Source organism: Centropristis striata, chromosome 4 (assembly GCF_030273125.1).
Source record: "Centropristis striata isolate RG_2023a ecotype Rhode Island chromosome 4, C.striata_1.0, whole genome shotgun sequence".
NCBI classification, from domain to species: domain Eukaryota; kingdom Metazoa; phylum Chordata; class Actinopteri; order Perciformes; family Serranidae; genus Centropristis; species Centropristis striata.
In genome coordinates, this window is record NC_081520.1 from 38,626,066 (window position 1) to 38,649,845 (window position 23,780).

Below are 23,780 nucleotides of genomic sequence, written 5' to 3' on the forward strand. Positions count from 1 at the left end.
TAAAACAATATTTCACAAAGAGAACAGGCATTACATGTAAACTTTCTCTTTCCTAACATTGAGCTTTCCGCCCGAGCAGCACTGCCACATATGACTAGGCCACAGTTCACTGCAACTGAAAGCAACATCTGTCCGTGTGTTTATAGTAAGTGCTTTGGTTTTCAGTGACATAAACTACATCTGTGGTGTTTGTTAACTGTACATTTTATACAATAATCAAACATGTGTTCAGCTGCATAAAAAATAGCTTTTTCAAAAAAATGCACAGGTGTTAGACCTTATAGACAGATGTCACAGGATATTTCTCAACATAGAAAACTATTACATTGAAATATCCCTTTTTAAAATCTCAGTTTAACATACAAAAAGTTGATTTTGCACTTTCCCTTGTGCGTCCAAAGTGATAAACACAGACACAGATTTTCTTAAGAGAAGCACAAGCCGATCAGTCCTTCTTCCCGTCGTGACCGTTAGCTGCCACCATCTCTTGCTGGTCTTGTTTCTGTTTGTGCCAGCTCTTGCTTTTCCGAATGGCAAATCGAACAATGTCCACCATAAACACCCAGGATAGAGCGTACATAGCCACTCCCCCACACTTGATAAAGAATCTGGGTCTCGGGGAGATCAGCTCACAGTACAGCATTGTGCCTCCCACAAAGACTCGCATCACCACAAACAGCAGCACGAACAGGACGTCCACAACGTCCCCCAGCAGCGTCCCGTAATGTCCCGTCTGTTTAAGGAACCAGCGTGCCTGCAGGAGGGGGTTGGTGATTTCACTGCCAAAGAGCACCGCGCAGGACTCGATGCCAGACTCCCCCAACCACAGGGTCAGCAGGATTCCCAGGATGCTCATGGTATGGTGGGCCAGCATAACGGGCCCCTCTGTGCGGAAGTACACACACCAGGCCATGTCAAAAATGAAGTAGCCCAGGCTCACCACCATGGCACTTATCTGCAGAGGAGTGTTCTTGGTACCTGGCAACAGAAACAGACAGTTTGTAGTTAGCGTAAGCATAATACAATATAACAATCACAACGATATGAGCATACAGTACAGGCCAAAAGTTTGGACACACCTTCTCATTCAATGCGTTTTTCTTTATTTTCATGACTATTGACATTGTAGATTCATCAAAACTATGAATGAACACATATGGAATTATGTACTTAACAAAAAAAGTGTGAAATAACTGAAAACATGTCTTGTATTTTAGATTCCTCAAAGTAGCCACCCTTTGCTTACTAGAATATAAGACATGTTTTCAGTTATTTCACACGTTTTTGTTAAGTACATAATTCCACATGTGTTCATTAATAGTTTTGATGAATTTACAATGTCTATAGTCATGAAAATAAAGGAAACGCATTGAATGAGAAGGTGTGTCCAAACTTTTGGCCTGTACTGTATAATTATTAATATAAATATTTAGAAACCAACTTCTGATAATACAGAATAAAGACAGAAAAGGTGGAATTATTTAGCCACTGCTGAATTAAACTGTGCACATTTCTGTGCAGCTATTTCAATGAACACCCAACATTTTCAAAAGCATGCTAAGCAATGTAGAGCTAACACAATTAGTCAATAAAAATTAAGATTGTCAGTGATGTCATTTATCAAGCATAAATGTTGATTTTTCACAAGCATCCTACCTGGATAAGTGAAAGGCCAGGGTCCGTCCACATAGCCTATGTATCCTGTGATGCAGACTGCCAGGATGCCGTGAAACAGGGTGACAAGGCGACAGTTCCACTCGTAGCTCCTGGACCGGTTAACGTAACACAAGAGAAAGTAGAAAGAGGCCCAACAGGACAGGCACAGGAGTGCACCAACCACAACCAGTGCCATCTTCTCTCCTAGAAATAAAACAAACAAAAGAACAACTAAACCAACTTACAGTATCTCTCAAAAACTTGTCTGTCAGCAGTCATCAGGCCAAATGTGAAGCACATTTCAAAGAAAGAGAAAAATGCACATCTTGCACTGTAATATCGCTTAGAGTAGAAGGAGACAGCATTAGCGTCCAGAGACTTGGACTGTGCAATCCTTTGTAAGTGGCCAACAATTAGCCTTTGCTTGAACTATAATAGCACTATAGTTGGCCGGTCGAGGGTCTGGTGGGGTGAGGGGGACGTCTCTTCTTGTGCTGTGACGTTTGTACTAGGAGGTGAGACCATGCAGATGGTCAGGCCCACCCTGACTGGAACAACATGTCCACTTCTTAAATCTCAAAGACTTCAAGCAAGTTTCCAAACTAGATGAGAGGTTACTGGGTGCTGGGCCTCAGACAGTTCACACGAGGAGAAGGTTATTATTAATATTTCAGTTGTTCCTGAATGATGAAACATGGATTTTAAGTGGGAGGTATACTTTATGTAGTGGGACAACTCAATTTGTTGCCAACTTAACTCTTATTTACATGGCAGCATATGAAATATGGTGGAAACTATGTATTATTTTCTTGATTAGGAAATGGTGAATGTTTGTAATTTTTACTGAAATAATTCATTCATTATTAACTAATCACTTTATTATTTTACCTGTGATGGATAGGGGACATACTTTGACTGTTTGATGATTTATGAATGAAATAATCTATGAAATTTGATTTGGTGTTTTTGTCATGAACAAAATCTACAGATAACACACGTGTCCACACACTACAGACAAAAATAAAAAATTTAAACTGAAACAAAAGGACATGAATCCAGAATCCAAAATGGGATCTGGACATCTTTATTTTATTATTATATTTTTTATTAATCTTAATCTGTTTTACTCTGTACTTGTGATTAATTTCCCCCATGTGGATCAGTAAAGGAATATCACATGTTATCTTATAAGACAGATTTTATGTAATTATTACAAAACGGTCTTGTTTTGTAACCTATGTGTTCTATGTGGCAGTAATAAATAGTAAAGTAATGGAATGTATACATACTTGAGATCTGTTGAAGTAGTTACTGTGTTCTAAAATTACGTTGCCATGGTAATCTACAAATTAAATTAACTAAATAACAGTTGCCAACGAGCTATCAGAATAACCGTGAATTCCCTTGTTTAGTCAATACAGCTCCTCTGCGTTTCCACAGAGGGCAGCTGGTGTTGTTAACCCTATAAAGCCTGAACCATGAAATAATTGCCAGAAAATTCAATTTTTTTTTAAAACCGAGTGCTTATTAACTTGCTGACGAATTTTAAAAAATAAATAAATTGCATATATGAATTCTAATTTGTATCATATTTGATACATCAGGTCTTTTTGTGCAATTTGTTGCTCACAGATTATTTTTCTCCAACTAACAAAAACATCAAACAACAACATTTTTAACTTTTCCTTTTTCCTCAAACATGCAAAATACATATTTTTTTCCATATAACACAACATCATACATCTGCTGATATGAAGTTTTTTAATGCAGCAATGACTGATCCATTCGTGGAACCTGCATATCATTTTTGCTACATCTGGTATTTTTGTGCAATTTGTTGCTCAGTTTGTTTATCTTCAACACATGTATACATCAGGTTTTTGATGATGTAGAGGTCTCAAAAATTACTGTATCTAATATGATACACTTGGCTTTATAGGGTTAAAGTGAAAGGGCAGCAGGACCAGAGCTAATCCTCCATTAAAGAGGATGCTCTCTCTGCTAACTACCCAGTTAGCCGGATCAGTGATGCTAACAGACTAACCGGTAACGTTAGCAAGCTAAGAGGCTAACAAAGCGTTCTCCAATGGGACCGTGACGCGTTCCCAAACGCAGTAAAATATCATTACCTTGATGGTGCACATGTGACCGCCTCTTCGTTTACATTCAGCGTGTTGGTTGTCTTGTGAAGATTTGTTTCTGAAGCAGACTGTAAAAGGTTTGTTAGCAAGCACCACTGTCTGCTATTTGTTGCCTTCTGCGTGAGCTCCGCCGGTGGCAACAACAGCCTCCTTCAGCATCCCTTCATTCCCCTTTCACCTCATTAGTCGCCATACATGCAAATGAAGCAAGTAGTAGTATTAAAGTAATTGTACCCTGGCTGTATTCACCTACAGTACACCTACCGTAGTTTAGAGATAATGGAGGGCTTATTGGATATTTAACAGGAAAAGCATGCTTCCATCCTTCTCTGTTTCTTCCCAAAGCGATGGGAAGTGATCTAATCTGTTTTCAACAGTGGCGACACCTTGTGGCCAATGGCGAGAATTACACACAAGTTCTCCTCAACCAGAGGGGACTAAATAGTCACCCTGTTAACTCATTTTTTCAAATATAGCAGGAAACACACAAAAAATCACCAAAAGTGTAACATATGACATTTGTTGATCATTTCACTCAAAAAGGATGTAACAAAGGATGGCTATTGGCACAGTAATAACACTGTGTGTCAATTATGTAACTTAAGAGAAATAAATGACTTAGGCAATTTTTTGAACATGCCTTTGTGACTGAAACAAGATATGGTAACGCTTTATTTTGAAGGTGTCTACATAAGAGTGACATGAGTGTGTCATAAACATGACATGGGATGTGTCATGAACATTAATGACACTTTGAAGTAACATTAATGCTCATGATACTTGTCATGTCATGTTTCTGGCAGGCTTGTGTGACTCTTATGTTAAGTCATTTATTTCTCTTAAATTACATAATTTACACACAGTGTTATTACTATGCCAATAGCCATCCTTTGTTACATCCTTTTTGAGTGAAATGATCAATAATATTGACTTAGGCAATTTTTGAACATGCCTTTGTGACTTAAGCAATATATGGTAACACTTTATTTTGAAGGTGGCTACATAAGAGTTACACAAGCCTGTCAGAAACATGAGAAGTATCATGAGCTTTAATGTTACTTCAAATTGTCATTAATGTTCATGACACATCCCATGTCATGTTTATGACACGCTCATGTCACTCTTATGTAGACACCTTAGAATAAAGTGTTACCAATATTAGTGTCAACAATAAAACACTGATAAGCTAAACTGATAACTAAACAATCTCCCTCTAGCTCTTCTTTGCTGTGTTCTTATCTGATGCCTATGAATGTGGCAAATTGTCAAAGAATGATGATCTTAACCCTTTGATGCACAACATATGGACAACCCTCCTAATGCACAACATGGGTCAAAAATGACTCATTCATCCAAATTTGATTTAAAATTAAATGACCTAATACTATAATAAGAGTAATTTGTTTCAAATAGTTACTTTCCACACTCATATATTTAATATATTTAACATGTTTATGTATCATTTTGTCACACATACATTGTATCTGGAAGGTTTTCACAGCGCTTCACTTTTTCCACATTTTTTTATGTTTCAGCCTTATTCCAAAATTGATTAAATTCATTTTTCCTTAAAATGATACACACAATACCCCATAATGACATTTTTTGACCCATGTTGTGCATTAGAAGCGTAATGATTAAAAAAAAAGGGTTTTTATGCAAAAAGTAAGAAATGAAAAACAAAAAATTTGGATGTATGATAATCAAACACAAATTGATTGAGGAAAACCTGGCATACTGAATGATGAAATTAATTTATTGCAAAGAAAAATTAAAAACTCAGTCGGGTCACTTTAGACCCATGTTGTGCATCAAAGGGTTAAAGGGGTAAAATCACATGATCTGATCAACTGAGGATGTAGGCGATTTTACCATAGGTGGCCGGCATCATGAGGAGATTATTTAAGCAAAAAAAACAATTTTGACAAAAAATGATTTCGGCGATTATTTTGACAGTGTGACGATAATGGAGAAACTGCTTTATTTATTAATCATAATTATTACTTATTAATTACTACATGTGCAATAGGGGGCTATACAGTGGCTTTATGGTTTTAAACAACATCTTACTTGCAGTACTTAGGTTGAAACCCTCAAGCAATGCAGTCCCACCCCTTGCTGCAGCTGTACCTGTGCTTCACCTCCCAGGAGTGGGTCAGTAAACAGACACTTTCCATATGAACACAATGTTATATCAAGTTATCATTCAAATCTATTATTAGGGTGCCTCCAATAGGTAAAAGATGCAGATTATATTGTCACAGCATTCCCAGTTTTCTCTTCCCTTATTTCTTGTCAGCTCTCTACTTTATGATGTCCACTAAAGACATAGAAACATTCCACTTTTAAAATAATAACTACTTACACCTGTATATGCAGTGCAAAGAAAGACTTTATTGAAACAACTCCTGTAAAACTCAACTCTTAAATGGTACATTACCTAATTGCTTCAATTTCTCCTTATGGCAACTTTTTACAACATATTCAAAACTCTTTCATAGAAAAAAAAATATGTTTACAAACTTAATCTACAATTACATAGCAAATATATCAGTGGAAATGTTAAGGCACTTGATCACCAGTTAAGGCCACAAATAGAAATTGTTCACTCATTTGGTTCTTTAGTTAGCAGGACATACCAACACACAAAGCACAAAAATGACCTGCTGATATGGCAGTAAGGACTGAAATGAAGATGGAGGTAAGACAAACCAAAAGCGTACGTATTGCTCTAAAGAACAGACACACAAAATGAAATTTGGTCCCACAAGTTCAAGAAGTGCTCCTTGAATTACATAATTAAAAAATGATCAGGGATTTGAGTTGCATAAATTATAGACATGTAACTGTTGACATGAACAGACAAAACTGAAAACCAAAAACCACAATTTGGCATTGGGATGCAACAGAAAACACAAGAAAGTGAAACACGGTTTAACCAGAAGATGGCAGTATAGGTTATTAAGAAGGCCATACTGCAGTTTCAGTGGATCCTAACATGGAAAAAACACCACAGTGAAGAGTGTGTTTCTAGAAACTAAAACATTATACTCTTCTTTTGACAGTATTTTCTTTGACTTTGGTTTATTTGACACTTTTAAACTGAGAATGTGAGCGGTGGGCATGACGTCTCCCCATGTGTATTGATGAGGCAAAGCAGAGCTGGAACTGTTCTATTGAAGAAGACAATAAACCTGTTTATCCACACTCTGTACAACCATGAAAACTTTGTAACAAAGTATCTTGATGTGTGGATGAGTCTGGAGACAACATCCAAAATCCAAGAGGTTGAAATGATCTGTAGCGTGTTTATGTTACTGAGGACCTGTGGTTTAGACTGTAAGAGCTGGTTTAATGCAAAAAAGATAGAAAAAATAGTCCTCAATAATTTCACTATGCAACCAAAATAAATAAAGCCAACATAAAAGAAGTATTCCTTTGTCAGCCAGCTTACATAGTCATAAACAGGTGTTTAGCTAGTTTTCACAGAGCATTTTTAAGAATTCCACCATCCAAATTTTCCTTCACCAGGATGGCAGATCATGTTTGTCCAGTACGACTCCTTTGCTTTAGACTCTGTTGTTCCTCTGCTGGGCTTTTATTGGATCAAAGATGCACTGTCCAACTTTGTGCATACTGTAACTAGTCTGGGAGGTTTTTGTTGTTGGCATCTGCTCCAATAATTTCTCCAAAAAAAGGCACAAAGTGACAGCTTTTCAGCAAAGTCACATAATAGCTGACAATAATATGTCATTTTCCCAGAAAAGGCTTAAAGTTAGTGGGTCCTCTTAGAACGACGTGTCTCCTTCCTCAAAGGTTTGGTTTCGTTTGGAACCTGAATTCATTTCTGTTTCAGCTTAAATGTCTGGATCTCCGCTCTCCCCACCTGAGACAGTTTAATTTAACATCACATAAACCGAGGTCCAGTGTTACTGTGTTTACTTTGAATAGCATGGGTGGGGAAGCATTGGCTTGACCGGGGAAGGAAAAAATAAGTATTTCTCATTTCTTAACCATCCAGAACAAAATGCTAGGTCTCCTCGTCCCACAGACACAGCTGTTTTTGGGGAACATAGTAAGTGAAATGGTAGCCCTTACTGCAGCTTTTAATGCCACACTTGTAGGTCGAGCCTTTGCCCGTGGTGTCCCGGCTGCGGCAGTATTTCAGCAGACAGGGGTACCACTCCAGACGCAGGCTGTATGTGCAGAGACAGGGCTGCCACAAGTCTTTAGTTGAGTGACAGGCCTGAAAGTTGGGCACCTCCGTTGTTTGGGGCAGGACCTCGAATATAGAGCCATCCACTCCTGCAGCACAGACAGTAGAGGGGCATTATAATCAGAGCTGGTGGTGTTAAAGACAAAAGCAAGCTGTCATAGAGTTGTGTGAATCCTTCTCTTTCTGAGTTCACTCAATTAAATGCTGTGTTGAAGTGAAGAGGGCGAACAAAGTGGCTAAAAAGAGGCGAGATGGTGCGCTAAAAGAGCAGCTTTGTTATGCAAAGGAGATGCTACTGTGATTCCCTCTGCTGATAATGGTGCGGAGTGCTTGCTGAACCATGACCATCAACATTGTTTCCTCTGTAACAGTACTGTCAGTGGATAATAGTGCTGTCATATGGATTCTCCTCAGCCTGGATAATTTGGACATCATTGCTAATAAGATACTGGATCCCACTGCGGGAAGGTCTTTTAAAACAAATAGTTAATGGCTCATTCAATACCAACTCACCTAGACCTCCCACTTCATGTCGTGGATATTCTTTTTTTTTTCTTAATTTTTTAAAAAGGAAATTCAAGACGGCTGAGCGGTTCAGGCTGCTGAGTGATTTTTAAAGGATTTTTTTGAAAGTAAAAGAAGATTTATCAGGAATGTTAAGTAACAAAGAGGAAGCTAAACATAGATAACATGACCAGGAATAGAACCTTATCACAGCAAGAGATAATACTTGGAGTAATATCACTAAAATGAAGAGGGAAGAGGTGTTTGGCTGAGACAAACAGGGAAGATAGAATAGTTTCTCGGAGATAACGAGTGTCAGTACAGAGACAGAGACAATCAGAAGGGACGAGAAAGAGATTAAATACAGACAGACTTATCTACCACAGGACTAATGCTCGTTTTAGTTAGGGGTGTAACACTTTAGGAAGCACACAGTTCATTTTTTGGGTCAAGGTTCGGTTTGTTTTGCACATTAGAGAGAAGTAATGCATGGCCATTTTCAGTGTCCTCTGTATATTTTGTCAAACTTCTCTAGTTTCAATGCTAAATAAACAAAAGATGACCACTGACCTTTGTCCAGCCAGTGTTTGACATCAGACTCCCTGGTGTAAATGGCCTCCCGGGCCTCGCTGCACATGTTGTGAATGTGGGAGCTGAGTTGAGAGGCCTGGCTCAGATTGACCGCCGCGCTCATCGTCAGCTGCTCCAGTCCTCGCCGCTCCTCCGCCAAACGAATGGCCTGAGGGTTTTTCTGAGCAGACAAAACAAACGATCACATGCTCAGAACAATACACTCTAAACATTAAATTTTCCGAGATGTGAAAATGTTGATAATAAATTGTGTCATACCTGTCTGAGACGGGCCATGGACTCGCTCGGGATGATCTCATTGCGGCTGAGGCGAGAGATGAAGCACAGGGCCTGGTACTGGTTCTGCCCTCTTTCCAGCTCGCCCAGGATCAGCGCCTGGAATATCTTCACATCCTGCAAGACATAAGGGATGAGAGATGACTGGCTGAACGGATAAACAGACGCATGCAGAAGACATTGAAGTGGTGCGTGAAGCGAGGTTGTAATAACTTACTGTTTATATGTCCAGGCTCATACGGATAAATTACAACAAATTTTCTTTCCATTCCGGTACTTAATGTAGCACTTTTCCAGACGCTCAAAGTAATTCAATATGTGGAGTTCAAAGATGTTCAAACAACTGTCTGCTAAAAGTAAAGAGGGGTTTATGTTCAGTACGCCCATAGAGCTTCATCTGACAGTTTGTTGATACTTTTTATTGTCAGTAGGCCTGTGCAACATTGCTCCAGCCATGCTCTGGTTATTTGTACTGTCAAATTAAGGCTTTGGGCCCGTTTCTGGACAAAGTTATCACAGTTTCTCACATGCCGTTAAAAGTCAGAAACATTTTACCACGCTGTTTTATGTGCAACTGTAGAAGTAGGAAAATAGTGATAGTGGAGAACTCACAAAAAAAATTGTTGCTGTTGGCAAGTGCGTGAGATATCTGGCGTCAAACCCAAGGCCATAAAGAGTTCTGTGAGAGGGCATGCAAAGCATGATGGGAAGGAACAACAGGGAGAGCAGAGCAGCAGACCTGTCTTCCTATTCATCAGACACCCCCCACTCCTCGCTGGCTTCAGCTACAAGACAGACACAGTCCCAAACACCCCTCCTCCGCTTTTCACACACCCGTCTGAAGCAAACAGGCTGAAGAGGAGTAGCAGTTTGAAGGCTTTCACTCCCCGAGGCAGCAGGGACGCTGGGATAGATAAACAGCCCAGAGATAGCCTCATTGAGCTCCCCTTAAGCTCTTCTGTCCCACTTCCTGTATGCAGAAGTGTACACACTGGCAAGAAGGCAATACAACCTGCCTTAGAAGTGTTTACGCTCCGTAGTTCTTTACAGACTACTTTGCATGATCACTGGTTTCTCATTCTAACAAGCACTGTTGTCTGTGAAAAGAGTTTCTGGCAAGCGTACAATACAAGCATGGGTATTACACAAGACAATCATGCGATACTATTTGACCTTTGGAAAGCAAATTACTGAGCAAATATTGATTCACAGGCTTTATGTGATATTAACCTCAGGTTTTTTCCCTTAGTGTATTACACAGGCTCAAAAGGAGTGGAGAAACACAGAGTTGAAATAGAATACCTCAGATGTTGCCATACTATAATAATAACCCGGTCGTATATTTTTTTCATAACAAGAACAAAGTCTGAATAATTAAAGAGAATGTCAAGACCAAGGAGGCATGCATATATCAGACTGAGATGCAAAGAAGGAGTACAATGTCGGCAGAGAGTGCCATTTCCCCTCAAGTGCAGGGAGACGAGGAGGCCACGACTTCAAGACCTCCCATATTGCAGACACATGGCGCTACGCTGGGACACTGTGTGTACGTATGTGTGTGGAGAGAGAGAGAGAGAGAGAGAGAGAGAGAGAGAGCGAGAGAGAAGGGTGGGGGGGGCATTCGTGTCAGCCACATAGATTTGCCCCAGGGCTCTCTGGGTAATTACAGAGAAGCAGGGTAGCTCCACCAACTCTGCTTCTTTGGATCTTACTCAATGGCAGAGTGTAGACGCTGAGATCTCCTCCTCCTCTTGTGTCATTATGTCCAGATTAATGATTGTCTATTCTGCTGCCCTGCGTTTGCCAAAAAGGGGCGAGGGGAGAGCAACAGTGCCTACTGCAGCAACAACTCTATATCAAGGGGATACCATCTGTAATAAAAAAAACTTTAAATAAATAGGGAAACACACTTATTTTCTGTCTAGACAGAATTAGATGAGAAAAACGATACCACTCTCATGTCGGTTTGCTCAATATGAAGCTATAGCTAGTAGTGGATTAGCTTAGCATTAGGACTGGAAACAGGGGGAACCAGCTAGCCCTGCTCTGTTTGAAGTTAAATAAATCAACCAACCAGCTGCTCTAAAGTTCCCTTTTCTCCCTCTGACCAACTGCTGGGCTGGTGCAAGTTCCTGGAACCTTCTGGAACCTGTTTGCTTTTCAAGAGCCACGTCATTATGTCACTGCATGAGAGTCCGCTTTCCCAGAAATGCTAGCGCCAACTTAGATAATAACAACAATGGTGGATGACATTGTCTGTCTACAAATGTTGCTCCTTGCTTTGCGAGCCTACATTTGCATCAAATCAAATCAAATCAAATCAAGTTTATTTGTATAGCCCTTTACAGTAGCCAGAAGGTACCCAAAGTGCTTCACAGGAAATCCATAAAAACAATACATAACACATGCATAACATATAAGTACAAAATAAAAGTGCTGCAGTGCTGCAAGTTAGTACGAGCCATAGACCATAGCCATACATAGAAAGGAACAAACAAAATAAGTAGACCTAAGAAACAGAGTTGGCAGAATTAAATGCCAACCTAAAAAAGTGGGTCTTCAACTTTGATTTAAAAAGGCTGAGATCAGAAGTGAAACGAATGTCAGGAGTCAAAACTCCACAACTTTGATTTCACATCCAATGGTGGATGACATTGTCTGTCTACAAAAGTTCTACTTTGCCTTGATTTTGTCTTGTTGGTCACAGTAATCCCTAGCCCAGCCTGACGTAAGCTGTTTCTGGTTTAGGACCAACAGAGTTGGTGCCACTCTGGAACCAGTTATGATGGCCGAAAGGCTGTTGAAACGTGAGGAACTGGTTAGAGATTAGACACCAGCTCCGAACCGGCCCTGGAACTGCCTTGGTCGAGAAGGGGTACAATATTCCTTTTCCATCAACATGGAATTGGTCCCCTTCATTTGTGCACCTAATTTTGAACCGTTCAAAGCATTTAGACCAAAAACAAAATGGTTCGGCAACACCGTCTGTTGATAACACTTCCTTAAATACAATGGTTTCACCAAGACGTGGTGAAAAAGAGTGCTGGTTCACTGGATAGCACCACAACGTTCCAAGAATCCTAAATGGAAGCCGAGATCATTTGTTGCAAAACAGATATAATTGAGACATTAGATCTGGCATGTTTGGCAATTTGTGGTTTTGATCTCATCATACCTCTCTCATCTTAGCATCAAACTATTCATCTAATCATACAGAGAGCACTAAATAAAAGACTCCAGCCAACTGCTAAGGGAAATTAACTGTAATGGTGGCCTTTAAATGGCAATAACAAATCAGTGTTGATATCTTAGCGGTTTAGGTGCTGCTGTGATAATAATCAGCATGGCTTCTGAAAGCAAAAAGAGTAATAACAATGACATCATCTCCACATCTCCATCCAGACAGAAGCTGCTGGATTCAACTGTTTGTTTGGACAAGACCAGCCTCACTTCTGCCTGCCTGAAAGCAGCACTGGCACATACACACACTGACTGGTTTGTGCGGACACACTCTCAAAAGTGCGATGAAAGAAAAACGCAGCAAAGGAGTTAAATATGCGCTGGTGTGATTAAAGGAAGGGTTTTACACCTGTTTTTATGATGACAGGCAGCGACAGGAGTGAGTGAATTGTGAAGTGACTGATCAAACAACTCCTGCTTTAAAAATCTGCCAAGTGGTTGTTCAAATCAGTGAATTATGCAAACTGCTAATGGGGGAAGATACCGGTGCTGAGTGAAAGATCAAACAAATATGATAAAGGCATGTGTCAAGCTCCTGTGGGATATCAGTAAGGAGTAACATACAGTTTCCTGTAGTGGCAGAACCTGCTTAACCTGCTATAGATACAGATTCAGGCAACTGCTGTTCAAAAACAGAAGACAAAGTTAATGTTGGCTACACATCTAAATGGGAAAATTCAACTTTTGGACAGTAGAGTCAAGTGGGCCTGCTAGAGCTTGAAAATGAAGAGTAAGGAATTCCCAACTACTCCTTAAAGAAGTGAAGCCTATATCAGGAAAATACGTCAGCCCCTAAAAGTGCATTTCCACAGACCTACGTTAAATTAAAGGTTTGCAGACCAACATTTAGAGAAAATCACCAGGTACAGACATTAAGAATTAAAAAGAGTGACATTTCCCCGTCTTGCAAAAAGGCGGGTAATACCATAATCAAAGGACAGCGGAGCCTTGAGTTTTTTTTTCTCCCACCAGAGCAGTGTAAATGTCAGCACGGCTATAAATAATCCACACAAGTACAGATTCCTAAGCATTGCTCCTTGACACCCGGCCGGCCCGGGTCCATTTGCAGGCAAACTACCAGTGGCTGACAGCCAAACACTAGTCCGTATTCATGCAACCTGACTACTGGGTCATACTAAGACCTGTTAAACAGCAGAGAGGTGGGGAGGCGGTTTCATTGGTGGTTACCTGTGGTGGGCTAGGTTATATTTAAGAGCAGCACAAAAGCCTATTCAGACACTCAAAGGGTGCCATTTACAGTGAACATTCTCCCGTCACTGTAGTTGAAAGCCAGCTAGCCAAATACGGCAGATATACCTGTGAAAATGAGAGCTTTGTGAAGCCCTTTGCCCAGAGAATAATAAGCTTATTTTCTGTGAAGCAGCTAACAGCCGTCAGAACAGGAAAGGACTACCGCAAGACAATCTACATCTCACTTTGGGAGCAACACTAACTGTGCCAACTCACACATGCATGCATGGATGGACATTTAAACACACACACACACTAATGTATGCACACTCAGACACACTCACACAAACAATATGCCAGTAGCTATCCCCTGTGTAGGGGGTCCTTCCTGTTTTTCAATCCCCTCTAAGACCCTGTCTGTTGATAAGGCTGATGGCTGGCTGGGGACGACTGTTGGTCAGCCACCCTCTGATGAGTCATTTCGGATCACTGTGTGGGTATTTCAGTTGGGTTTTTTCAAGCAGGCTGAGCAGGAACCACAAAGCGTCTAAAATATATGGGAAAAAAACTAACCAACAACGAGGATTTCCTCCCTTTTAAAAGTGTTTTAGCAGTCAGCAGCTACTGAGCGTGCATAGTAACACAAATCTACATTGCTAATATAAAGCTCACCTTTTCAGCATCAATCAGGCTTCCATTTTTTCCCTTTTAGCTGATATTTGCAGAGGCATACGTGATGAAATGTGTTTACTTTTAAGACCCTGAACATGCCTAAATGGCTCTGACTCCCCCTTTAAAAACAACACGTGGATTTAACCATGTTTGGCGATGGGGAGGATATTTGCCTTGGTGTATGAGGGGGAGCCCAGTCAAAAAGCACAGGTGTAGGCAGGGATTAAAGATCATGTTGGGAGACAGAGGGAGAAAAGGGTGAGACAGACTCACACAGACAAAAGGAGAGGGAGAAAAGCCGCTGCGCTAAGAAATGCTTGAGTAGAAGCTAATTACACAGCTCCAAAGGCAGGAATGTGGAGTCACATTTGGGGCTGGTCACACCTGGCTGTCCAAAGAGAGGACCAATTAGTAAACGGCAGCAGTGAATGGACAATAAAAACACTAACGGCCAAAGAAAGAAAGGTGTTCCTCTTGGCTTTTCTCCTGAATGTAACTTAACACATGAACTCAGAAATACAGCCAGAAAAACTCCACCAGCAGCCTCTTATTTCATGCTTAGAAGTCTTCAAACCTGCACAAAACATGTGCAAACCACAACCAGGGAACTTTTCAAATCACACAGAATCTGGATACAATTATCCAGACACCCAAACTGTTTATGGAGACTTTGCATTCAGGAAATGAGAGGGACACAAACAGTGGGCGCTAACAGGGAAGGAAATGAGGCTGATAGATAAGGCATAAACAATAGAGATGGCTGCAGCCCCATTCAACCTCTAAACATTGCCCACAGCTTTCATATCCTGTGGCAGGGGACACACAGACCTTTGTTTAATGAGAATGCATTTAAAAACAGTACTATAATATCAACTACATCTGATTAGTTATATTTGTTTTAAGGATTTTTTTCAGTGCCATATATGCAAATATCCTTAAAAGCTTTTATTTAAAAACACACAAATTAAATTCTTACTTTTATCTAATTTACCTAATTTATCTAAAAACTTAATTGTCATTACAAAAAGGTTAGTATGTAATCAGTGTCATCTGAGCAAAGAAACTGGAAAATGTGACTTTAAAAAAAAGGTATTTAAAATACATTCATTTCTCTTCTTTCCTTGCTCTTTTTTCAGAAATGTGACAACAGAAACTGTGTTTTATGACTGCATATGTGACACAAGAGCAGTTTATTTATTTGACAAGCAAAAGGAGTGATGTAATACCTGCCCAGGTGTAGACCCTTATAGCTTTAGCACCATAACTGACTGACTTGTCACACGGGTTGCATAGCAAAGTCAAACAATAAATTAGTTTGAAAGTTACTCGGCTGAGCTTGCCAAAAGGACACAGCCATGAGTTTGACAAAAGGACATCTCAGGACACTGTGTGGAAAACAGAACAGGAGCTTTGGAAGAGTAAATCCTTTGTTGGGTGTTTTGTTGCCAACTGCAATCTTCAAACCTCTGAGGTACTTTGAAATTATCACAATGCAAACCGCAACTACCGCCTTGTCGTCCATGAACTGCCTCATCATCCTGCAGTCCGCTGTCCCCGATCATGGGAAATCATTAAAAAAAAAAAAAAAGGTGGATGACAGCTGTCTCTCTCTGCTATGTCCTCTCTCTGTGGGAATGGGAAGCTTTTTCTTTATCAGCAGCATTACAGACGAACATCTGGCTTGCTGGCGGGAGGAGGATAAAGGATAAAGACATCAACAGGGGCTGAGGGGCCACGAGAGGCCAAAGGGGGCCCATGAAGGGCCACAACAAGGCCACAGAAAAAAACCATTTTCCTCGGGTTCAGAGTCAGCAGGGAACAAAAGGTTGGCGAGGAGAAAGATTAAGTGTATGGGTTCATCTTTGAAAAAGCTCAGCTGCCTGCACACATGCCAATGAAGGGAACAGAAGCAGAGTGCCATTAAAAAAACAACCAATATTAGCTTCTCCCTGCAGAATAATGTCCCTTTATGTTCTCAAATTTAAAGTAACATAGCAAGAAAGTAACATCAAACAGAAAACTTTCTAGTTGGGCTGGGCAGTTAGCTGAATTTTATTTTAAATTTTGACTTCCAACGATTATGAATACAAAATAATTGAGAAAAAAAACGATTGTTTCACAATGATGCTCTCATTTTGTCTTGTGTTATAAATCCAGTGGATCCTTTTGTTTACAGCAGGTGCACTTTTGTCCGTTTTCATTGAATTAATGACTGACATATGTTGAATATATAGGTCAACAAAATGTTTAATGTAGGAGTTTTCAGTATAATGTGGCAGTGCACTACAATATATTGGTCTAATTTATTCATTTTTAGTGTTTTCATACATTGCATATCGAATTAGTAATTTTCAGTAGGTGGTAGAAGTGACTAAAGTAATAACCAACATACAGTTGTTGATCTCACTTTGATCTAATTTATTTTTTATTTATTGTGTGTATAATATATATATATATATATATATATATATATATATATATATTAAATGTGATATGGAATTAGGCCATATTGCATATATCGATTTGGTTAAAAAAAAATAATTCTTTCTTTATATATAAATGCTGCCCTGACTAGGGTTTGTCCTAGTTCTTTTGTCATGTTCGTTATTCTTTTCTCATATAAATATATTTATATATTGATTGATATTTTATTTCAAAGGCTATTTTTACGAAAGATATTTTATTTATTTATTTATTACTATTATTATTATTATTATTTTCTTTTTTTTTTTTCTTTTTCATTTTTCAATTGAATAAAGTTCAAGAAGCTTGAGCTACCCTACTTTCTGGTCAGTTAAGAGCAGCGCTGTATCCCTGAATATCACGTGTTTATGTTTTACTATGCAGTAACTTCTCTGTGGAGGTGTCCTCTCCCACACTGAAAAGAGCCATCGCATGGAAAAGGAAACCGAGTAGGAGTGGAGGTCTTCTGAGGTACTGTACAACATAAACAAAAGCTTGAACATCTAAGCACTGATTGCCTGTTTTGAGTTGAGTTTTATTTTCTCTCTGTCAGAGAACAATTTCCCACAGGGGTGATTTCACTGAGCGTGGGCGACTCACAGGTGACTCACTGTGACCTTTCACATCAGGAGAGAAAAAAACCTATGTTCCTCTATTCTGTGTCGTCAAAAACAACATTTCCTGGAACAGGTGACACTTACCTGAAAAAAAGAGACAAGTTTGTGCAAGTGACAGAGTTAGATGGTGTTTCAGGGTTGAGTGAGAGGCAAGGTGTGGCAGCATGAAATGTGGTGACTGAACTGTACCGACTTGAATCTGATGTACAGGATTTGTGGGAAAAATAACTGGTTGCATCACTTGACAAACCCCAGCGTTACCACTAACTAAAAGAACAAAACGGTTTTCCAGTAAGCCTCCCACACAGGATAGGGTTTGCCTAATAGCTAATAAAGGCCACAGCCTTAATCCATTTAATGTGTGATACAGTACATGAAGGCTTTGAGAGAAGAGCTTCGGGAAAAAAGGATCACAAAAACTACCGTATATCCCAAAGGGAGGGCACAAAGAAAGACCAAACAACCAGCCTCCCCACCCCCCAATTCCCATCCTGCATTTGACATGACACATAAGGGTGTGTGAAGAATCTCCAATTCATTCTTACAGCAAGCTTACTGTTGGGCGTATCCATTAAGCCTCTGTGCTTTGAAGACAGAATATACACTAGGGTGAACTGACCTGAGGCTGAAACACAATCCAGTTTATAAGGCCCAAATGAAATGAGAATCAATAAAAACAGCGAGCAAGCTCATTCTCGCCTCGGTGCCATTGTTTACAAAATCCAGACCCATTTAACATGATAGTGTGAGATAGTGAGTGTCAAGTGGCATCCAACATCTGGTGCTCCCATGACCTGACGGCAGAGCGAGGGGCGGCTCTCATGCCATGTGGATAAAAGTTTCCGGCACAGAAAAATACTCAATGGTTGTATCATGAATAGCAACATAACTTTTTTTTTGACAACTTTAGTCTTAACTTCAGTTATAAAGTGTTAAATGGCTTAGGCCAATATAAACAGAAAGGAAACACAGGTACACCATAATAAAATAAACATTTTCAAATGAGGAGGGAAATACTAAAAAAACACCTTTTTATTGTGGCAAAATCATCAGAACATGTGTCGAACACTTTAGGTCATTGCCAGGGCTTTAACCCATTGAAGCCTGGAAAGCGGATACGTCGTTTTGTAGTATTTGTACAAGCTCTCAAATGCTTTTTGAATTTCATTTCTATCTGCTACAGAGGCTGAAATTAGTTATTATTTAGTAGAAGCGTTGACACTTCTGTTGAATTTCCAGAAAAACTTCACGTTTTAGGGGCTTATTTTTCAAATCGCCCAGAGGTTTTACAGCCGTTTTAGGCCTCAATGGGTTAATGGAAAACTGCTATTTGAGTAAATATAAGCTACAGTTCAGTTCATGACCCTGTTTATTTGGTGCGATTTGTCATTGACTTTGATCAGAGCTTTAAGGGGTTATTTAAGCAAGTTTGCAGTTTAAAGCTTTGATGAAGAGCTACAGTGCTTCAAACATGTCAGCTTTTTAAAAAAATGATTTAGCCACTATAATAAAAGGCTCCTTACTTAGAAATGTATCTTTTATTTTAGAGTGGATTGCCTTGCTGTTTATCCTGCTTTCTTCTTTGTTTTCCAAGAGCACCCAACACATTTTGTGATCTACATTCAAACACAGCAACTAGTCATTCATTTTCCCATCAGACAATGTTTGGGCACTTCTCCACTACTTTGTCATTTCTTTGAGTACACCAGACTGTTAAAACATGATCTGCAAACACTAGAGCGGCTTTCCAAATATAAAACAGCCATTTCAAATCATTCTGCCTGAATGTGGCCAAACATTTAATGATACATTTATCTTTACATAAATCAAAACAGATTAAAGATATGCTAAATCTGTCACACAGATGTTATATTATAAAGCCCAAAGGTGCACGTTACTATGATTGCACAAGGATGTGCACTGAAATGAAACCTTGCTCAAGTGTTAACTCAGCCGAGAAGCCTGTGAAGTCACTCACATTCCTGCATTGATCAAACCTACTAGTTTGACATGAAAGGCTATAAAGTGATTAGCTTCTCTGACGTTTCTACATCTGGAAAGACCCTAAACAGGCTCTCAAATATGTGAGACATTTCCCTTGGATTAAACTCCAAGACATGGTTTATGTTCAGCTCAAGGTCTTAGACAGTGTTAGACCATAAATTGTTGCAGTGGTTGCAGAAGGGAAGAAAAAAACTCAGATCTGTGCTGAATGACTTGAGAGAATTTGTCTTTTCAAGGCTACAACAGCACATCTGATTTGTCTCATGTTGAAAAAATTGCACAGCAACGTCGGGCATGTCATCGGGTTGTTACTGAACTGCAAACAGCTGCAATTTTACATCATTTGGAGCTGATTTGACTGTAAATACTTCACCCTTATACCAGATAGGAATGAAACAGTCAGATAACTAACAAGTCCCTAAAGATTTGAGCAACATATGCAACCTATAGATGCAATTAGAGAACACACAGAGGATGATTAACTTCCTCCTGTGATGCATTTCTTCCATACAAAGGATAACATCACAGTTCTGCAGTGGTTTGAATTTAATGGACAATGTTATCTTCATGATGACGTTTTCTCAGCATGACACAGAGGTGAAGCTGAGCCTCATCATCTTTTCCATATGTCCACATACCTTCAGAGCAAACCCCTCTGGATCACAGCATGGCTGATTCTCACAGTGATTCATTGCTTGGATAAAGTTGACTAAACTTCCTCCTGGCATCCAGCAGACCCCTCCACCAGTGTCTAATGACTATAGCATTTACCACTGCATCTTTGCCACGTATTCACAAAGTAGAAAAGAACAAGACGGCTGCTGTCTGATGATTATTTATAGAGTGTTTTTTAATGATCCTGGTCTGAGCAATGATCCCGAAGGAATCAAACAGTCTCGGGGTAAAGGGAAGTGCTTGCTTGCTCAATAATGACTAACAGGAATACTGCTCTAACCTGCACGGTGCCTATCCACCTCTGACTGTACAGTTCATTATAAACCTCCAGTGTTTAACGTCCCTGTTAAAACACTCTTCTTCCCACATGCGTTCATCTGGACTGTATATTCATGGCAGCTGGAAGTGACAGCTCGTCCAACTTTCCATAAATCTTGGAGATACTGCACAAGAGCTGAATGAAAACCACATGCAGGAGAAATTGAGGAGAGAGCAGGAAGAAGTGAGCAAGAGACAGAAAAGGGGGACAGAGGGAGAAAGAGACACAGAAAGAGAGAGAGAGGGGGGGCGGGCGGGCGGGCGAGGAGGCCGACCTACAACTGGAACAGATAAATCAGGCAGCGGAAAAGTAAAGTGATCTAAGAGGTTCTGTTGGCTTTATTCAAATAAACAAAACCATATGTGCGTTTGTATGTGAGTGTGCGCGGACGTGTGCATGCGGGAAGGGACGCAGCAACGCGGGGCGCCTGCACAACCAAGCAAAGGCTTACAGATCAGTGTATGTCTCTTTATATTGGTGTGTCACCAGTGATTGGGGGTGACGGCCTCTTCTCTTTCAACTCTAAATTAGCTGTTTTGGTTAGTGAACCAGACGTGCAGATCAAAAAGGTCAGACATGCCCACTTAATCCTGGTAAATCTCCCCCTTCACATCTCGCCAGCCTGTCAGCTTCTGTGTGACAGCAACCATCACAGACACATGCCTTTGCTCCCCCCCTCCCCAACCAACCAACCCCTCCTCATCTCTGCGTCCCTCCTTTACACACAGCAGTTGTAGTTTTCCTTCCAGGACTGACATTTATGTGTCTCCGAGTGGTCATTGTCAAAAATGAACCAAGTGTCATCTTGCCAAAAAAAATGGTGTAGTGCTGGTCAGGGAGGGACACTTGATCTGCTCGGCTACTTTTAGAAGAATGCTAAATATGGCCGCTGATGATCAGCTCTGGGCCGGACCCGTAAGCAGCAGCAGCAGCAGCAGCAGCAGCAGCAGCAGGGGTTTTAAGTCCACTGGGGTGTGTGGACATCCACATCTAAGGCGCAGCAGCTGTCTTGACCCCCGTGAAACTCAAGCCGAGATGGAAAAAGATGAATGAAACTAAGTTCTACTTAAGTTTATGTGTGAGTTATAGTGTATGCCTCTGGGGGGCTTGGGGGCTTTTGGGATGTTTCCCTTTAAGCTTCAGATTTGTGAGCCTGCAATCTTGCCTAGAGGTAATGATTTAGCTTGACCAGGAGGACATTGTTGTCACTTGATGGGGTACAGACTTGGGCGCTGATCTCATGATATAAATAAAAAAAGAAATGATAAAAGGAATCAAGTATAAAGGCCATTTAGTCCTACCTATAACACTTTTGTGTGGGTTTACAGACCTCACCCCTAGGGATATGACTTGGATTTGTTCGAGCAAGGGTTTTTAGTAAAACATACACACACCCTTCAGATTTTGAAGCCTCAATTAGGGGAACATTTTATATGATTTAAATGAAACCAATGGTTCCCAAAGTGAAGGCTGGGGACCACTAACAGCCCACTAGAGATCTCCAGGAGGTCCCCCAAAACAAATAAAGTCATCGTGGATTTTGTCTGATTTTTTCATGAATAAGGTTGTTTTAATTTAAATTAATACACGATTTAGCACCCACTGACCTCTTATGGAGCACTGGTAGCTGGTAACTTGTTTCAACTCGCTTCATTTAAAGTTATACAGTAGTTTGAAACTTTTTTTTACCCTCTTCCAGATCTCCTATCGCCAGTGTGTCAGTGTGAGTGTAGGAAACGTCCCCCCTGAACCAACAACAAGGTCTAGTTATTGTGGTAAACAGGACCTGGAGCTCTCACCTGTTTGAAGTCCGCCACAAAAGTGATGAGTGTCCCGTCCCCCTGCTTGAATTCGAGCGATATCGAGTCCCTCTCACTGTCCGCCTCCAAAACCTCCTCGGTCACCAGTCCGTCAGCGAGCCGGACCCGGACCCGCAGCTCCGAACCGAGTCCCACAGCGACCACCAGCACCAGGGCGCACAGACGGGTCAGCGTCCGAACTGAAGTCGCAGAGACGCAACTCGCAAACATCCCCAAAGACGCAAAACTGAACCCGACAGAGGAAAAAATCGAGGCGAAAGCCAAAGATCTGCGTTCATATCCCCCTTTACTATTTTCTTGGATTTTGTCGTAAAGTCTTCTCCTTCATATTCAGAGTTTATAGGTCGCGCTTCTGTAGCCTGTGTCCCCCTGTGTGCCAGCACTTTCTAGAATCACAAGCACGGGCATGGACACCAGTCGACAGTAACCCTCCTTTTACTAAAATCTCTGCTTTTCACTTGTGGGAGCCGAGTTCACTTCCATTGAAAGTCTCTCGCTCCGGCGTTGTTGATAAGATCATGCGCATTTCAGTTTGCCCCTCGCGCTACAGCCGACACTCCGATAATCGCACGTTGCTTCTCATTCTGCTTTGTATTGATATTCCCGTCTCCTGTTTTTTTTTTTTACTCTCCTTCTGCAATTCATGCACTCCCGTCACTTCCTATCCGTCGGTATCCCACTGCTCGCCTGGCCTCCAAACTTTCTGTTGTGTGTGTGAGTGAGTGAGTGCAGTGATGGTAGTAAACTCTTAAAGCCATACCACCCTCTGAAACTCGCCCATCCCCCTAAAGGCCTCATGTGATCCTCCTGCGCTCCAGCAAGCCAGGCTCTACTAATAATACCCCCAACAATTATAACAAAGGTGTTGTTGGGATTTGTAAATCATTGCTTTGTTGGATGTTGCTCTTGTCTTGTGGGGATAAATAAAAGACTGGGCAAACTATAACCAACCTGCTGCTGGCCATGAATGAAACATAAACAATAACTAGTAGCTGAAACCCTTACATTATTTTAAGATTTTAATCGTATGGCAGATATTTTCAAAAGTTTACAACCCTTTTGATATCAAGATAAATATGATTCATGTAAGCAATTTATGCCTTGCATTCCCCATGTTATTATTAGGCATTATACTTATAATATAATACATACAAAGGTGAGGTAATGCTGTAATTTGACTATATTCCTTTAAAAAAAATGCTTGATTTTCAACACAATCTGGTGCCTTCACCTAAAGACTTACATTAGCAGATATTTTCAAAAGTTTACAACCCTTTTGATATCAAGATAAATATGATTCATGTAAGCAATTTATGCCTTGTATTCCCCATGTTATTATTAAGCATTATACTTATAATATAATACATACAAAGGTGAGGTAATGCTGTAATTTGA

At 40.4% G+C, this 23,780-nt stretch overlaps 2 protein-coding genes across 4 annotated transcripts; both read right to left on the bottom strand.

Annotated features, from left to right (window-relative positions):
* Nucleotides 1–4,206, bottom strand: tlcd5a (TLC domain containing 5a). 3 transcript variants are annotated; one of them, XM_059330848.1, is made up of 4 exons: nt 4,062–4,206; nt 3,786–3,865; nt 1,657–1,860; nt 1–978 (listed from the first exon to the last, which is right to left on the bottom strand). In XM_059330848.1, exons 3-4 carry the CDS (start codon nt 1,850–1,852, stop codon nt 446–448), a joined length of 729 nt encoding a protein of 242 aa, XP_059186831.1. In that variant the 5' UTR covers nt 1,853–1,860; nt 3,786–3,865; nt 4,062–4,206; the 3' UTR covers nt 1–445. The 3 variants fall into 3 exon arrangements, with proteins under 3 accessions (XP_059186831.1, XP_059186832.1, XP_059186830.1); XM_059330849.1 differs by lacking the exon at nt 3,786–3,865 and having other exon boundaries at nt 4,062–4,166; XM_059330847.1 differs by lacking the exon at nt 4,062–4,206 and having other exon boundaries at nt 3,786–4,052.
* A 1,956-nt stretch (nt 4,207–6,162) lies between these two features.
* Nucleotides 6,163–23,108, bottom strand: oafa (OAF homolog a (Drosophila)). The gene is given in 5 exon segments (XM_059330846.1): nt 6,163–8,102; nt 9,088–9,268; nt 9,367–9,501; nt 22,365–22,624; nt 22,627–23,108. Coding segments are annotated over 5 exon segments (888 nt in total). The 5' UTR covers nt 22,664–23,108; the 3' UTR covers nt 6,163–7,827.
* Nucleotides 23,109–23,780: the final 672 nt, after the last annotated feature.